General features: G+C 47.9%; 1 protein-coding gene and 1 non-coding gene across 3 annotated transcripts; both read left to right on the top strand.

The window, feature by feature from the left end:
• Positions 1 to 5,672: 5,672 nt before the first annotated feature.
• Positions 5,673 to 13,215, top strand: LOC112308201 (melanoma-associated antigen D2). Of its 2 annotated transcripts, none has more exons than XM_045198638.3 (13): positions 5,673 to 5,755; positions 6,625 to 6,698; positions 7,078 to 7,569; positions 8,183 to 8,491; positions 8,612 to 8,675; positions 8,932 to 9,011; positions 9,531 to 9,625; positions 10,323 to 10,402; positions 10,494 to 10,536; positions 10,876 to 10,938; positions 11,990 to 12,104; positions 12,488 to 12,906; positions 13,118 to 13,215. In XM_045198638.3, the coding sequence occupies exons 2-12, from the start codon at positions 6,654 to 6,656 to the stop codon at positions 12,896 to 12,898; spliced, it is 1,797 nt and encodes a 598-aa protein (XP_045054573.1). In that variant the 5' UTR covers positions 5,673 to 5,755; positions 6,625 to 6,653; the 3' UTR covers positions 12,899 to 12,906; positions 13,118 to 13,215. The 2 variants fall into 2 exon arrangements, with proteins under 2 accessions (XP_045054573.1, XP_045054570.1); XM_045198635.3 differs by having other exon boundaries at positions 13,081 to 13,215.
• On the top strand, positions 11,683 to 11,814 carry LOC112308230 (small nucleolar RNA SNORA11). The gene has a single exon (XR_002975149.1). It is a non-coding gene; the product is annotated as a small nucleolar RNA SNORA11 (small nucleolar RNA).
• Positions 13,216 to 14,510: the final 1,295 nt, after the last annotated feature.

Genomic DNA, 14,510 nt, shown 5'->3' with positions numbered 1-14,510 from the left:
TGACCCGCAACCTGGGCATGTGCCTGACTGGAAATTGAATAGGCCTTTGGTTCACAGGCCTGTGCTCAACCCACTGAGCCACACCAACCAGGGCTGTTCCAGCACCCCTACTCCCTCAGGCAGTCCCTACACCATTGTTCATGTCCATGGGTCACACATATAAGTTCTTTGGCTACTCTATTTCCTGTACCATACTTTATAGTCCCATGGCTATTCTGTAACTACCTATATGTACTTCTTAATCCTTTCACATCTTCACCCATTCCCCCCCCCCAACACCCTTCCCATCTGGCCACCATCAAAATGCTCTCCATAGCCATGATTTTGTCTCTGTTCTTGTTTACTTAGTTAGTTTTTTAGATTCAATTGTTGATAGACATGTGTTTATTGCCATTTTATTGTTCATAGTTTTGATCTTTTTATTAATAAGTCCCTTCAACATTTCATACAATAATGGTTTGGTGATGATGAACTCCTTTAGTTTTTCCTTCTGTGGGAAGCTCTTTCTCTGCCCTTCGATTGGGTGGGGCAATCTTGGCTGTAGGTTCCTGGTCTTCATAACTTTGAATATTTCTTGCCAATCCCTTCTAGTCTGCAAAGTTTCTTTTGAGAAATCAGATGACAGTCTTATGGGAACTCCCCTGTAGTTAGCTACGTGCTAGTCTCTTGCTGCTTTTAAGATTATCTCTTTATCTTTAACCTTTGGCACTTTAATTATGCTGTGTCTTGGAGTGGGCTTCTTTGCTTCCATCTTGCTTGGGACTCTGTGCTTCCTGGACTTGCATGTCTATTTGCTTCACCAAATTAGGGAAGTTCTTTCAATTCGTCTTTCACTATTTTTTCAAATAGATTTCCAATTTCTTGCTCTCTTTCTTCTTCTGACACCCCTGTGATACAAATTTTGGAATGCTTGAAGTTGTCCCAGAGCCTGCTTACACTATCCTCATTTTTTTGGATTCTTTTTTCTTCTTGTGGTTCTGATGGGTTGTTTTTTGCTTCCTTATGTTCCAAATCATTTGATTTGATTCTTGGCTTCATCCACTCTACTGTTGTTTCCCTGTAAATTGTTCTTTGTTTTAATTAGTGTATCCTTTATGTCTGACTGGATCTTTTATATGCTATTGAGGTCGTCATTACATTCCTTGAGCATCCTTATAACCAGTGTTCGAACTCTGCATCTGATAGATTGCTTATCTGCATTTTGTTTAGTTCTTTTTCTGGAGTTTTGATCTTTTTTTTTCCTTTTTGGCCATGTTTCTTTGTCTGGCAGTGTCCCTGTGTTTGTTTCTGTGTATTAAGTAGAGCTGCTATGACTGCCTGTTTTGCTAGCATGGCCTAATGTAATAGGTGTTCTATAGGGTCCAATGGCACAGCCTCCATTATCACCCATGCTGGTATTTGAGGTGCACCCTTAATGTGGGCTGAGTACACCCTCCTCTTGTAGTTGAGCCTTGGTTGCTGTTGGCAAGTTAATGGGAGGAACTTACCAGGGCCAGTCAGCTGCAAGTACCGTTTATGAACACTAACCATCAATCTCTGCCCTCTGTGGAGGATCAGCTGTGCAGGGGCAGGGTGGTGGTGCTCCAATGTGGTCTGTAGCTATCCACTGGGTGCATAGGCTCTGGGGTTTCCCAGGTGGTGCAGGCCAATGTCAGCCCCCATCTGTGTTCTGCCTGGGGCCACCCTGCATGAGCTATGAAGCAATCTGAGATGGCTGCTACTTGTGCTGGGCTTGGAGATTCCCAGGCGAAGTCAGGCTGTGAATCTAGGCTGGCTGCTGCTAGTGCCGGACCTGTAAGTTGGGTGGGATGGAGCCTCAGAGGATCTCCAGAGTGGGGCAAACAGTGATAGCTGGGTTGATGGAGTCTCAGATATGGCACCTGCCTGCCGGTTCTATGGCTCTCTGGAGAAAGGGTTCAGAAAAAGGACAGTGGCCTCTGCCCACTTTTTGTCTGGGAGAAAGCTGTCCGCCAGCTCCCACCTTGATGCCATACACTTCAGTTTCTCCCTGTATGCCACTGGTGCCTTTCAAGCTGCTGCCTCGGTGCTGGAGCTCAGAGGGAGTGAGTCTAGGTTAGTCCATGTGTGGGTTCTTTAAGGAGAACTGCTTGGGACTCCAGGAGTTTCTTCTACCAACTCAATCGTCACTGGTGTTTGCAGGCAGAAGTTATGGGGACTTATTTTTCTGGCAGTGGAACTCTGGGCTGGGAGGCCTGGTTCGAGGCTGGGACTCCTCACTCCCAGATATCCCTCCCAAATTTTTATCCACACATGGATGTGGGACCAGCCCATTGTGCATCTCCACCCCTCCTACCAGTCTGGATGGATTTGGTTTCTTTAATTCTGTAGTTGTCAGAGTTGCATTCAACTCAATTTCTGATGGTTCTGAGTGATAGTTGTTGTATAGTTTAGCTGTAATTTTGATGTGGTTGTGCGAGGAGGTGAGCTTTGTTTACCTATTCTGCCATCTTGACTAGAAGTCGAGATCCAGGTTCTTTTTAGTTTACTTAGTTTACTGCTCTACTAGCCCTTAGGGTATGACCCTTGTCCTCATCACTTTAATTCTAGGAGGCTATGTGTCCAACCAAAAAGTCAGATGTTCTATTACCAAGGAAGAGAAGGAGAATGGACATTGGGGTAATCAGCAATCTGTGCTACAAATCTCTGTACTGAACTTATCCCTTCCAAGGTCACCAGAGACCAGAGCATCACCTGATTGTTTAAAATGCCTAGACATTTTTTCAGGCCTTTTCTTGACTTCTTGGTAGCATTCCACACTACTGACCTCTCCCTCCTTTTGAAACATTCTCTTTCCTTTGTTTTGTGACACTACTTTCTCATGCTTTTCTCCCTTTCTCCTTGGTCACTACTTATCTGTCTCTCTCATGGGCTACTTTCCATCCACCTATGCTGTAGTTACTGCTGGTCTCCAGGGCTTTTCCCAGGGCCCAGTCTAAGGCTACACATTCTTCCCAGGTGCTCTTACCATTTCCCATAGATTAAAGAACCATGCATATACTGAGGATTCCTAGATCTATAACCTCAGGCCAAACCTTTTTACTGAATTTCAGACATGTATATTCAACTGCCTGTGGGACATTTCCACTTGGATGTGCCACAAATACCTCAAAATCAATGCTCAGCTCTCCCTACACTAGTATTCTATATATTAATGAAAGGGGTTACCATCCAAACACTTGATCTCTCAAGTCAGATTCTCAAAAGTTCCCTTTGAATTTTCCTCTTCCCTTTCTCCACATCCAATTATTCATAAAGCCCAGTTGCTTTTTATCTCTTTAATGCCTTCTGGATTCAATTACTTCTCACCAACTCCACTGCTACCACTCTAGGCCAAACCATAATCATTGCTTATCTGGATGTCACTCTCCTTCTTTCCAGGAAATAGTCTAATCCACGCTCCTTATGGATTAGGCATGTAGAGTGTTCTCTCTAAAACATAAATCTATGTCATTCTAAGCCCAAAACCCTTCAATAATCTCTCAGTGCACTCAGGATCAAGACCAAAGTACTTATCTTGGCATTTAAGGTTTGCCATGATTTGAAAGAGATGGGAATTTGGGGTACTTAGAACTGGAAGAAAAGGAGGAGCTGTGAATTACTTATGTGCATTTATGAGATAAAGGTGCCATTTCAAATAAATGGGGGGTGGTGGAAAGATGGACTCATTTGCAAATGGATAAGAGCCTGATTTTGGAAAAGAATTAAGCTGAATCCTTATATAAAACAAATATTTCAATGATCAAACATTTAAATGTTTGCAGTAGATGCAAATAGATGCACCCCTATGTTTATTCCAAGCACTTTTATGACTTTATTTTTTACATTTAAATCTTGGATCATTCCGAAATTTGTTTTCTATAAGGATTGATATGGTGATTGCTAGAGGAAAATGGGGGTGAGGGGAGGTAGGAGATGGTGTAGGGGGGATAAATAGTGATAGAAGGAGACTTGGATCAGTGAACACACAATACAATATACAGGTGATGTGTTATATAATTGTAACCCTGAAACCTATATAATTTTATCTACCAATCTCACCCCAATAAATTCAATAAAAACTAATAAAAAGAATGATGAAAAAAGTTCTTGGAATAAAACAGAGGTTGTTATAATATAGAAGTGTAGAAAGCATCTCTAAGCATGAAGGAGAATCCAGTTGTAATAAAGGTAAACTTGACACATTCTCTACATAATAACTAAACCCTTTTGTATAGCAAAGATTATCATAAATAACATGACAAATATTCGTTATATACGTGACACATAAACATATGCAAGATGTTAGTTGGTGGGAATGTTATTCCATGTATCTTTTTCAGAGTAAGTTGACAAGTTTTGTATCAAAATGGAAGTCTTTTTTGTGGCATTTGAGTCAGCAAAAAACCACATAAATAACAAGAACAAGAACAACAAAAGCCTGATAAAGATACAAGGGTGTTCCTTGTAGCATTGTTTCTAATAGTAAAAAACAAATGGGAACAATCCGAATGTCCATGTAACCTGGACTGGTTAAATAAAGTGTGGAACATCTGTACAAGAAAAGATTATACAACTGTCAAGGAAAATGTGCAGTATGGAAAACCGATTAGAATATATAACTGGAATAAAACCAGGTGACAGGGCAGTAGGTACAATGTACCGTTTTGTGGGCAGAAAACGCAAATTAGTATATGAATAGAAAAAAAATCTGGACGAACTTATATCAAAATGTTAGTAGTGGTTATTTCTGGGGGATGAGATAAGGGTGGCCTTTCATTGGTATGTTACATATTTCTGCATTATTTGAATTTTCACAACAACACGTTACCTTTGTAATAAGAAAGAATAACGATATAAAAATAAATTAATTAAATGAATGAATCGTTTTGAGGAGGTGGTTTTGTTTGGAAGGGCTTCAGACCGAGCCTGGTACAGTGGCATAAACACGAGCTTTGGCGTCAGACAGCCCTGAGCGGGGCCTCATTGCCCCACCCCCGAGGAAGGAGAAGGGGGGTGGCAGGGGGCTGCGGAAAGGGGCTGGGCTGGGCTGGGCTGGCTGCTGCTCTAGTCCAGGAGGCTGAGACTTCGAGAGGGACTGAGAGAGGGCAGACGAATCCCGGACTCGCTCGAGGACAAGGTGAGGGAAGCTGAGATTGGGGTCTCCTGGCAGCCAGTGGTTCCAGCGCCCTCCAACCTGTAGCCAGGCAGGTGGGCAATTATGACTGCAACACTGCAGCTAGGGGAGAGGTGACCTGGAGTGGGATGTAGGCAACCAGGAGGTCTTACAGAATAGTAGGCTGTACAGACTAGGGAGCAGAGACTAGCGGAGGAGAAGGGGAGAAAAACGGGGAAACAGGCAGGTTGGATGGCGGACAGGGAATATGAAGGGGAATACTGAGGGGAAGTGGAGATCCAGAAAAGAAAATATGAGATGCAGAGAAGGGTTAAGGAATACTGGGGGAGGGGTGCATAGGTAACATGGAGGAGGATGTAAGAAGGGGAATAGGAAATTCTGTGGGGTAAATAGGAAATGCGTTGGGGGAATAGGGAGCAGGAAGCAAGGCAGAGGGAATACGGAGGGGGTATAAGGAACGAAGAGCGGGGAGAGGGGGAAGGGCAGACTAGCTGAGACCGAGGCCCCCTAGGGAGGCGGAAAGGGGCGGGACCACTTCCGGCCTGGTGGGGGGAGGGCAGTCTCCGAGTTTCAGAGGGGCTTGGAGGGAGTGGACGCACTCCGCTATAGTGGGAGGACAAGGTGAGCTGCAGCGGGGTCCAGCTGTGTATCGGAGCCCGGTAGGGGTCGGCCCCACCCTCTGGGATCTAGAGAAAACTTGTCCAAAGGACCGGATCATACTGGATCTATCCGGCTGGGAAGGGAGGGGATTGGACCCAGTTTGACTGGGCCCAAGATGGAATCACTAGCTCAATAGTGATTTGAGGAGGGGGTGTATTAGGGAAAGGGCAGAACCAAGATTTGCTTTGCCCTTGTTTGGAGGGGGGCGTGTTATGAAAAAGGGCGGCACCTGGCGGTACTGTAGTCTTGGGTGGGTGTGAGTAGGGGAGGGGCCAGGACCACCAGATGCCTAGAAAATTTGAAAAGGAGGCTTGATGGGGAGGGGGCGGGCCCTAACGCTACCGCGGACCTGGACAGAGGCGTGTATTGGAAACGGGTGCAGGACTGAGCCCGCGACTATTGAGCATGCGTACTATGGATCGCTAGAAAGGCGTGCAGAGGGGCCCGGACCCAGACGGGCCAGTTACTGAATGCGCATGTGCACGGTGGACATCAAAGAAAGGGCTTTTGCTGGGAAAGCGGGCGGGGCTGAGATGGGCCCCGAGCGGACGCGCATGCGCACTGTCGACTTGCGGCTGAGGGGGGGGGTGCACTGGGAAAAGGGGCGGGGTACTCAGAGCTGCCGCGCTGGCACATCTTCCTGGAGAAGAGGAGGGTGCGGCTGCAGAGAATTGAGACCTGGACGCTGCGGATTACTGCATCTGAAAACCTAATCGTTGGGGGTGGGGGTGGGATTTGGGATTGGGGCCCAAGGGAAGGTGAGGCTCAGACTCAAGGCAGAGTAGGAGAGAGGACGTACTGTGGATTGACCCAGGCCTTCTATCCTTTAGGCTCAGCTCTTGCCAGGCCAACTTGAGACATGTCTGACACAAGTGAGATTGGTACGGGTCCAACCCGTCTTCAGGTAAGGCCTCCTTCTGTCCTCTCCCTAGCTGCTTTTCCTCTCCAGCCTCTGCTGCTGCCCCACCTCCCTTCCTATCCTTGTCCTTATCCATCCACTTCCCTGCCTGGGTGTCCCCCACCCCGGTAGAGGAAGGAAGGAAGGAAGGAGGGATGGGTGGAAGGAAGGAAGGAAGGAAGGAAGGAGAGAGGGCAAGTTCATCCGTCTTTTGCCATCAGTTCCTGCTCAGAGGAAGGGGAGGCCTTTTTGGGCTGAGGTGGTCAGAGCATGCTGAAAGGAGGAGTTCATATAGGGCAGAGAAAGGAAAGCCTGGAATTTTGGAGCAGTTTTCCCAGTTGTGGGTGAAGAGAAGTTCTGTGAGCTTCCCCGCTTTCTCTTGCAGGCTGAAACTTCAGAAAAGGAAAGCGACTTGAAGGTGCAGACCATATTGACAGTGACCCAGAACTTGGAGGTCTCAGAGCCACCAAAGGCTTCAAAGGCACCAGAGGTCTCAGAAGCGGTGAAGGTGTCAAACGCTGCAGGGGTCTCAAAGGCCACAGAGGTCTCAAAGGCCCCAGAAGCTCAGGAGGCAGCTGCCACTACGGGCTCACCTACCACTAAGCTGACTGATACCCAGATTTTGACAGCTGAAAAGAAGAGTCCAGCAGCTGACACCAAGACACAGAATGCTGACCCTCAGGCTGTGACAGTACCTGCCACTGAGACCAAAAAGGTTAGCTGTGTGGCTGATACGAAAGTCAATACAAAGGCCGGGGAGACGGAGGCTGCTGCCTCTCAGGCTCCGGCAGATGAACCTGAGCCCGAGGGTACAGTTACCCAGACTCAGGAGAATCAGGATACTCGGCCCAAGGTCAAGGCCAAGAAAGCCCGAAAGGTAAGACTTCTGCAATAACCATCCTTGTCTTTCAATTCCTCTTCTCAGTTGGTTCATCTGTTCTGCAAACATTTAGAAAGTTTCCTGTACTCATCAAGGCTGTGGGGGAAACTAAGAGGAATGTGATGCAATTCCTGTCTTCAGAGAGCTCACAGATTTTGGGGGAGATGGGATAGGAATACATATAGTTGTAATCTGAATGTAATGCAGTTTATATTTACATAAGTAACTACTATGTGTTAAGATTTCAGCTAGCACATTCATATAGGTTACATTTTAAATCCTGAAAATAATCCAGGTTCATAGAGAAGGAAGCGGAGTCCCGGATGGGTAGAATGAGCTTGTCCAGGTCAGTACAAGCAGAGCCAGTGGTAGAAACAGGAAGAGGAGAAGCCTCAGGCTACCCTTGGGTTGCTCCTGGGCTGGTTCTGTGATGAAATTCTTATTTGAAAGCCAGTGAAAGACAAACCCAATATTCAACATGGCCAATATCTAGTGAATCAAGTTGTTACTACGGGGGTTGAATTAGAGGAGGTTTCTGGAAGAGATAGAATGAGGAAAAAGGACAATCTGCTTCATCTGGTGCTGTTGTGTTTCCTCTCTGTTGATGCAGGTGAAGAACATGAATGGGGAAGAGGATGGCAGCAGTGATCAGAGTCAGGCTTCTGCAACCACAGGTGGTCGAAGGGTCTCAAAGGCCCTAATGGCCTCAATGGCCCGCAGGGCTTCAAGGGGTCCCATTGCATTTTGGGCCCGTAGGGCATCAAGGACTCGGTTGGCTGCTTGGGCCCGGAGAGCTCTGCTCTCCCTGAGGTCACCTAAGGCCCGTAGGGGCAAGGCTCGCCGCAGAGCTGCCAAGCTCCAGTCATCCCAAGAGCCTGAAGCACCACCATCTCGGGATGTGGCCCTTTTGCAAGGGAGGGTAAGAAGACAGTCCTTTCCACTCTGCCCTATCCATTGCCTTGCCTGCCCTCTTCTCTGCTGTCTTTTCAAAGCTTCTGCAAACGTATTTTGATCTGTACACCTTTTCCTCCTCTCCCAGGCAAATGAATTGGTGAAGTACCTGTTGGTTAAAGACCAGACAAAGATCCCCATCAAGCGCTCAGGTAGAGTCCTACAAACTCTCCCCACCCCCAGTACTGCCTTCCATTGCCCTCTCCCCTGTATGTTGGGGGCACTTGCTTTTATGCTTCTACCTCTGTCCTCCCAAAGTTCTAATTTGGCAGTGCTAGCATTTCTGATCATTAGCTCAGAAACTGCTTATGTCACGCACAGCAGAGCTGGCAGAGGGTTTATAGTTTGGGTATGGGGACCACCTGGCTTCACTTCAGCTCAGGTGCTCGCAACACTCTCCCCTTGCAGACATGCTGAAGGACATCATCAAAGAATACACTGATGTGTACCCTGAAATCATTGAACGAGCAGGCTATTCCTTGGAGAAGGTGAAGGGGCAGCCCTGGGGGTGGACGTAATGGGGAAGTCTTGAACTGAACAAAGGTGTACATGTCCCTTTGGGGAGGGACCACAGGGACTCACTACGCTAGCTCCATCACTCTGAAGATGGGAAGACAGTGGCCTAGGGAGGTGTGCAAACTTGCCAAGAGTCACACAAGTCAGTGTGGTAAGGGCACAGCTAGGACTTAAGTCTCCCAACTTAGTCCTAACTCCTATCCACTGCTGGATATGTCCTGGAAGGTATTTCAGATGTTTACCTCTCCCTTCCATTCACCATTCACAGCCTCCCTAGATTCCTACTAATCACAGGGATGATGTTGATAACAATAGCACGTTTGTTGCCTGTTTGCTGTGTGCTGGCCTCACAGCTAAGTGCTTTACATACCTTATCCTACTGATTTCACATACATGTACACAAACACACAGATCCCTAGGTACATGGGGAGCTGTGGGATGCCCCAGAAGCTGAATCTTGTGATCTCACAAGCGTTCCTTTCCATCCACAGGTGTTTGGGATCCAACTGAAGGAAATTGATAAGAATGACCACTTGTACATTCTTCTCAGCACCTTGGAACCCACTGATGCAGGCATACTGGGAACGTAAGCTGGGGAAGGGCTGGGGTGGAAGGGAGGCTCCTGCTTTTGTCCCTGGTACTACCCCATCCCTGTCCTCTCTCCCCACACCCTCTTGGAGGGTCAGGAAAGACAGGGCCTGAAAAGCCCTTGTTCTAGCTCCCGCGTGTAGTTGGAACCCTGCACACAAACGTAGTGCCTGATTGTGATTGACCGAAGGGTGTAGAAGCCTGGGGTGGGGCATTCCCTCTGTCAGGTTGTCTGTCCGAAAGCTTCCCAGGAAAGCAGACCTGTCATTGCTGGTCTCTTCCTGCTGGCCTTGGGAGAGTGGTTCTCAAGGGAGGGCTTTCTGGTGTGGGTGGCTCATGAGGCCCGAAGGGCAGGATCACCAGTGGGCTGTGCCTAGAATTCTCTGGTGGCCGAGGGTTCTGGGAAAGAAAGAAGGGACTCATATTGACTGAGTGCCTGAGTCATGCCATGTTGCTAGGATTTCTTCCATCCTCTTTGGCAACTGGGGAGGGGGTGTGTGTGATTTTTCCCACTTTGCTGAGTAGGAGACTGACTCTAAGTGTCTTGCCCAGGTTCACATAGAGCTTGAAACACAGACTGGGCAGAACTCTCCTATACCTGAGGAACCTGGGAGAGGCTAGCCTAGCGAGCTGGCTGGTGTGTTTTTTGCAGATGGCCATGGGGCATAAACCTCTTTGTTCTATTGTTCCCCTAGTACTAAGGACTCCCCAAAGCTGGGTCTCCTCATGGTGCTTCTTAGCATCATCTTCATGAATGGAAATCGGTCCAGTGAGGGTGAGTGGCTGGGCATGCAGCTGAATGGGTGGCCACTGTTGGAACTCCTCGTGTTCACTCTCTGTCCCTGTCTCCTCTGCCCCCCTTGCAGCTGTCATCTGGGAGGTGCTGCGCAAGTTGGGGCTGCGCCCTGGGTATGATTGGGCTCTCTCAGCGCTTGCTGTCCGTGTTGTCCTTTGGCAAGAGAGGATGGTCCCAGGATTGCATCAGCCTGGTGGTCTGGTGGAGCGGGCTGGGGTGCTGGACTGGGTAGAGGGCCCATGGCTCTGACCTGGGTGGATGGGGAAATGGTCCTGACCTCTCTGCTCCCTTGAGCTTACTGTCTCTCTTTAGCTTCTATGGTGCTTCCCTCTTGTGCTGGAAACCCCCCCCCCTCCACGTGGGAAATGCCTCTGCACACATCTGGGAAGTGTCATGGCCCTGACTTTATTTATTATTTATTTATTCATGTGTTTCTTTTTCTCTGCTGTCAGGATACATCACTCACTTTTTGGGGACGTGAAGAAGCTCATTACTGATGAGTTTGTGAAGCAGAAGTAAGTGTGTGTCTGGTGTTGGTATGTGGCCTACGTTTTGCCTGTGTTAGGACTGAATGACAAAGCTATAATGGTGCGTGTGTGCTTGTGTGTGTATATACAGGTGGTAGCTCATTTTTAAGGTGGTGACAAGAAACAACAATGGGTATTTCTTGATTTGTTACATGTGCTGTACCACATGCCTTCAGAAGCATTCTACAGTGGGGAAGGGTTGTCATCACCAGCATTGTGTGTGTGAGGGACCTGAGGCTCAGAGTGGTGAAGTCATTTGCTTGTGGTTACATGGGTAGCAAGTGAAAGATTTGTTTTTAGATTCATGCCATAATGCCTTGGTTCATAGCAATTAATTTTAATTTTAAAATGTCATAGAATAGTAGCTGTAGGCAGTCAGCTACTATGCTGGGGACCTGACAAATACATCTCATCTCGTTTTCATAACTACCCTGCAGAATAGGTGCTGTCACCCCATCTTCATTTTCAGTTGATAGACCTGTCGACTCAGAGAGTGGAAGTGTGCGCATGGCCCTTGCTGGTGAGGGGCCCATTCAGGCCTGGGGCCCGGCCCTTCTGACTCACTGGCCAGGGCCCAACCAATCCTTAGTCCTGGAGAACACGTGCACAGTCACAGGGTCGGGAGCGTACCTGGAGTACACTGCTCTTGGTGGACCGTTTCTTCCCTTCGCAGTCCTTTTCCATGGTGGGCTGTCGCAGGGCTCAGCTGGACCACGGACAAGACACTATGGTGGGGTGTGCTCAGAGCAGGGGGCCTGAAGCAGTGGCCCTGTGGTTTATGACACACCCAACAGGAGTCTGGGGGTCATTGTGACAAGGGGCAAAAACCTGTGGCCTTACTGTGGACAAACATACCCTATACGTATCCCTCTTGTACCTTCACATGGCTTCTGGACAGGACCGAAGGGGCAGGGCTCACTATTGGAAGAAAAGCTGCAGTATTTAATGGGGGAGGTTGCTACCTGGGGCCTGTGTAGTCCATGTATGGGTGGGCCGTGGATGGTCTTACACATAAAGGCTTTGAACCTCTCTTTTCAAGGTACCTCGACTATGCCCGGGTCCCTAATAGCAATCCCCCTGAGTATGAGTTCTTCTGGGGCCTGCGCTCCTACTATGAGACCAGCAAGATGAAAGTCCTCAAGTTTGCCTGCAAGGTAATTGGAGAACTGCCCAAGCTTGGCATATCAAGAGCATGGATTGGCTATTGCTGGCTGTGTGCAAAGCAGCCTGCAGCTTATATATGAACATTCTAAATCCTCTGTTAATGTGCCAAACACTTTAGCTGATTCATTTAATCCTTACAACTAACATGTTGGTGCCCTACTGCAGATGAGAAAACTCAGGCTCAGAGAAGTTAAGTGATACGTCTGAAGTCACAGAGCTAGTGTCAGGGCACAGATGGAATATTAGATGCATAATTACTAGAAGTATTTATTGTATTACTATCATATACAGCATGTAGCATATTGACCTAGAATACAGTAGGTACTCAGTTCTCAGAGTCTCATCCTTCTGAGGGTTCTTATTTCTGTTTCAGGTACAGAAGAAGGATCCCAAGGAATGGGCAGCTCAGTACCGAGAGGCGATGGAAGCAGATATAAAGGCTGCAGCTGAGGCTGCAGCTGAAGCCAAGGCGAGAGCTGAGATCAGAGCTCGAATGGGCATTGGGCTTGGCTCTGAAAATGCTGCTGGGCCCTGCAACTGGGATGAAGCTGACATTGGACCCTGGGCCAAAGCCCGGATCCAGGCTGGAGCTGAAGCTAAAGCCAAAGCCCAAGAGAGTGGTGGTGCCAGCACTGGCGCCAGTGCCGGTGCCACTGGCAGCTTTGGTGGCAGTGGCAGCCTGACCACCACTCTCACATTTGGGCTCTTTGCTGGCCTCAGTGGAGCTGGTGCCAGCGGCAGCAGCAGTGGCAGCTCTGGTGCCTGTGGTTTTTCCTACAAGTGAGATTTCAGGTACCTACTTAGATTTGGTGAGGGCAGCCAGGGCTCTGAGCTGGGTGGTTATAGGAAAGCCAAGGTCAGAGGACCAAACGGAGAGTGTGAGAAAACACTGCTTTTGACATTTTATTCCTTCCTGTTTGGTGGATATCAATTGACTTCCTAATTTTCTTTTACTTGTGTTTTCAGATATTGCTAATCCCAGCTGTCTTTCTCTTCATGCCAGGGTGCAGCCTCAGAAACGTACTCAACACAGCACTCTAGGCAGCCACTATCAATCAATTGAAGCTGACACTCTACATTAAATCTATTTGTCATTTCTGAGTTTATTGCTTTTTTTTTGGCGGGCTGTCATATTTGAGTGATACATTTTAAAATAAATGGGAAAAGTCTCCACCTTGATCTATGCTTCCTTTGAGGTAACATGGTTGGATTCAAGAGAGCAAGATTAGCATGCCTTTCTGGGATACGTAGAGGCCCATTCTAGCCCACAGGGCAGGCAGGATTATGGTGGGGTGGGGAGTCATGGGGCTTATAGGCTCAGAGAACACACTGAAGAAAAGCCTTGAGGTGGGTAAGTCTGGAGCAGAAAGCAGAGGTAGAGGAGACGGCAAGTATAGACTCCTTTTGAGAAATTGGGATGATATAGGAAGAAGACAGGGAGGTAGCTAAAGGAAGATACAGGAACAAGTGGGGATTTTGGGAGGAAAGGAGAGAGAGCCTTTAGCAGGAAGGAGTCAACAGAGGAGATGTTAAAGATTGACTCATGCAGCCCAGTCCCTGAGGAGATGGGAGGGGAAGGCCTGGGAGAAAGAATGGTCCAGAAAGGACTTGGAAAGGGACTGCAAGGATGTCTTGTAGTGGGGAGACCTCAACAGAGAATGTAGCCCATGATTTTGGGGGGACCCCTCCCCATGGCAAGGTGTTCCGTAATGTTGTACAAACCAAGACGAGTGTTAGTGTTGGTTTATTCCAAGGTTTTCGTTCTGGAATAAGGACAAGACCAAGAGCAGTGAGTGTATGAGTCAGTAGCTTCATTGCTGTGCCTGTGTGCCTGACATATTGTAGGTACTCAGTGAGGGAAGAGATGGGTTGTGGGACCCAGGCGGGCTTGGGGAGGAAGATGAGATTTTAACAGATTGGGATACAGTGCAGTGGTTTGTGGACTAATATCAGTGGTCCTTGAACAGGGCAAAATGTTAAGTGAATATTCCAAGTTCCTGCTACATGTCTGGCAGTGTTTGAGGTGTCTGAGAAGGGGTTTTGAGAAAATGAAAAGGATGAACTAGGGACTAGTCATGTAGTGGGATGATTGTATTTCAGAAGATAGAACTGAGAGAGTTCTGGGTGATGCTAACACTCAAGGAGTGGGTTGTTAAAGGGGAGGGAAGATGATGTGTTCTGGAGATGAGGGGCCAATGGCCTGGGAGGCAAGGGTGTTCGTGGGTTTTCAATGTGGACAATAAAATCACCTGGGTTGGCGGCAGAAATTGAAGTACAAAGGAGCACTGAGGTAGGTGCCAAATTCACCTTGTGTGGTTAAAGGTATTCTCGCAGCTACACTTCCGGCTGAGGCACAGGGTTCTCGGGCAGAGATCCACTTTTGCCCTGTTTTAGGG

This window comes from Desmodus rotundus, chromosome X (assembly GCF_022682495.2).
Source record: "Desmodus rotundus isolate HL8 chromosome X, HLdesRot8A.1, whole genome shotgun sequence".
Taxonomy (NCBI): domain Eukaryota; kingdom Metazoa; phylum Chordata; class Mammalia; order Chiroptera; family Phyllostomidae; genus Desmodus; species Desmodus rotundus.
Note: the sequence above shows the minus strand (reverse complement) of the source record. Positions and strands in the feature narration are given on the sequence as shown.

What these genes read in the sequence shown, in the direction of transcription:
- LOC112308201 (XM_045198638.3), top strand. Translation starts at nt 6,654, where the DNA reads ATGTCTGACACAAGTGAGATTGGTACGGGTCCAACCCGTCTTCAG. An exon ending in TGGCCCTTTTGCAAGGGAGG is followed by an intron (nt 8,492 to 8,611) that starts GTAAGAAGACAG and finishes CTCCTCTCCCAG; the next exon opens with GCAAATGAATTGGTGAAGTA. An exon ending in TGGAAATCGGTCCAGTGAGG is followed by an intron (nt 10,403 to 10,493) that starts GTGAGTGGCTGG and finishes CCCCCCTTGCAG; the next exon opens with CTGTCATCTGGGAGGTGCTG.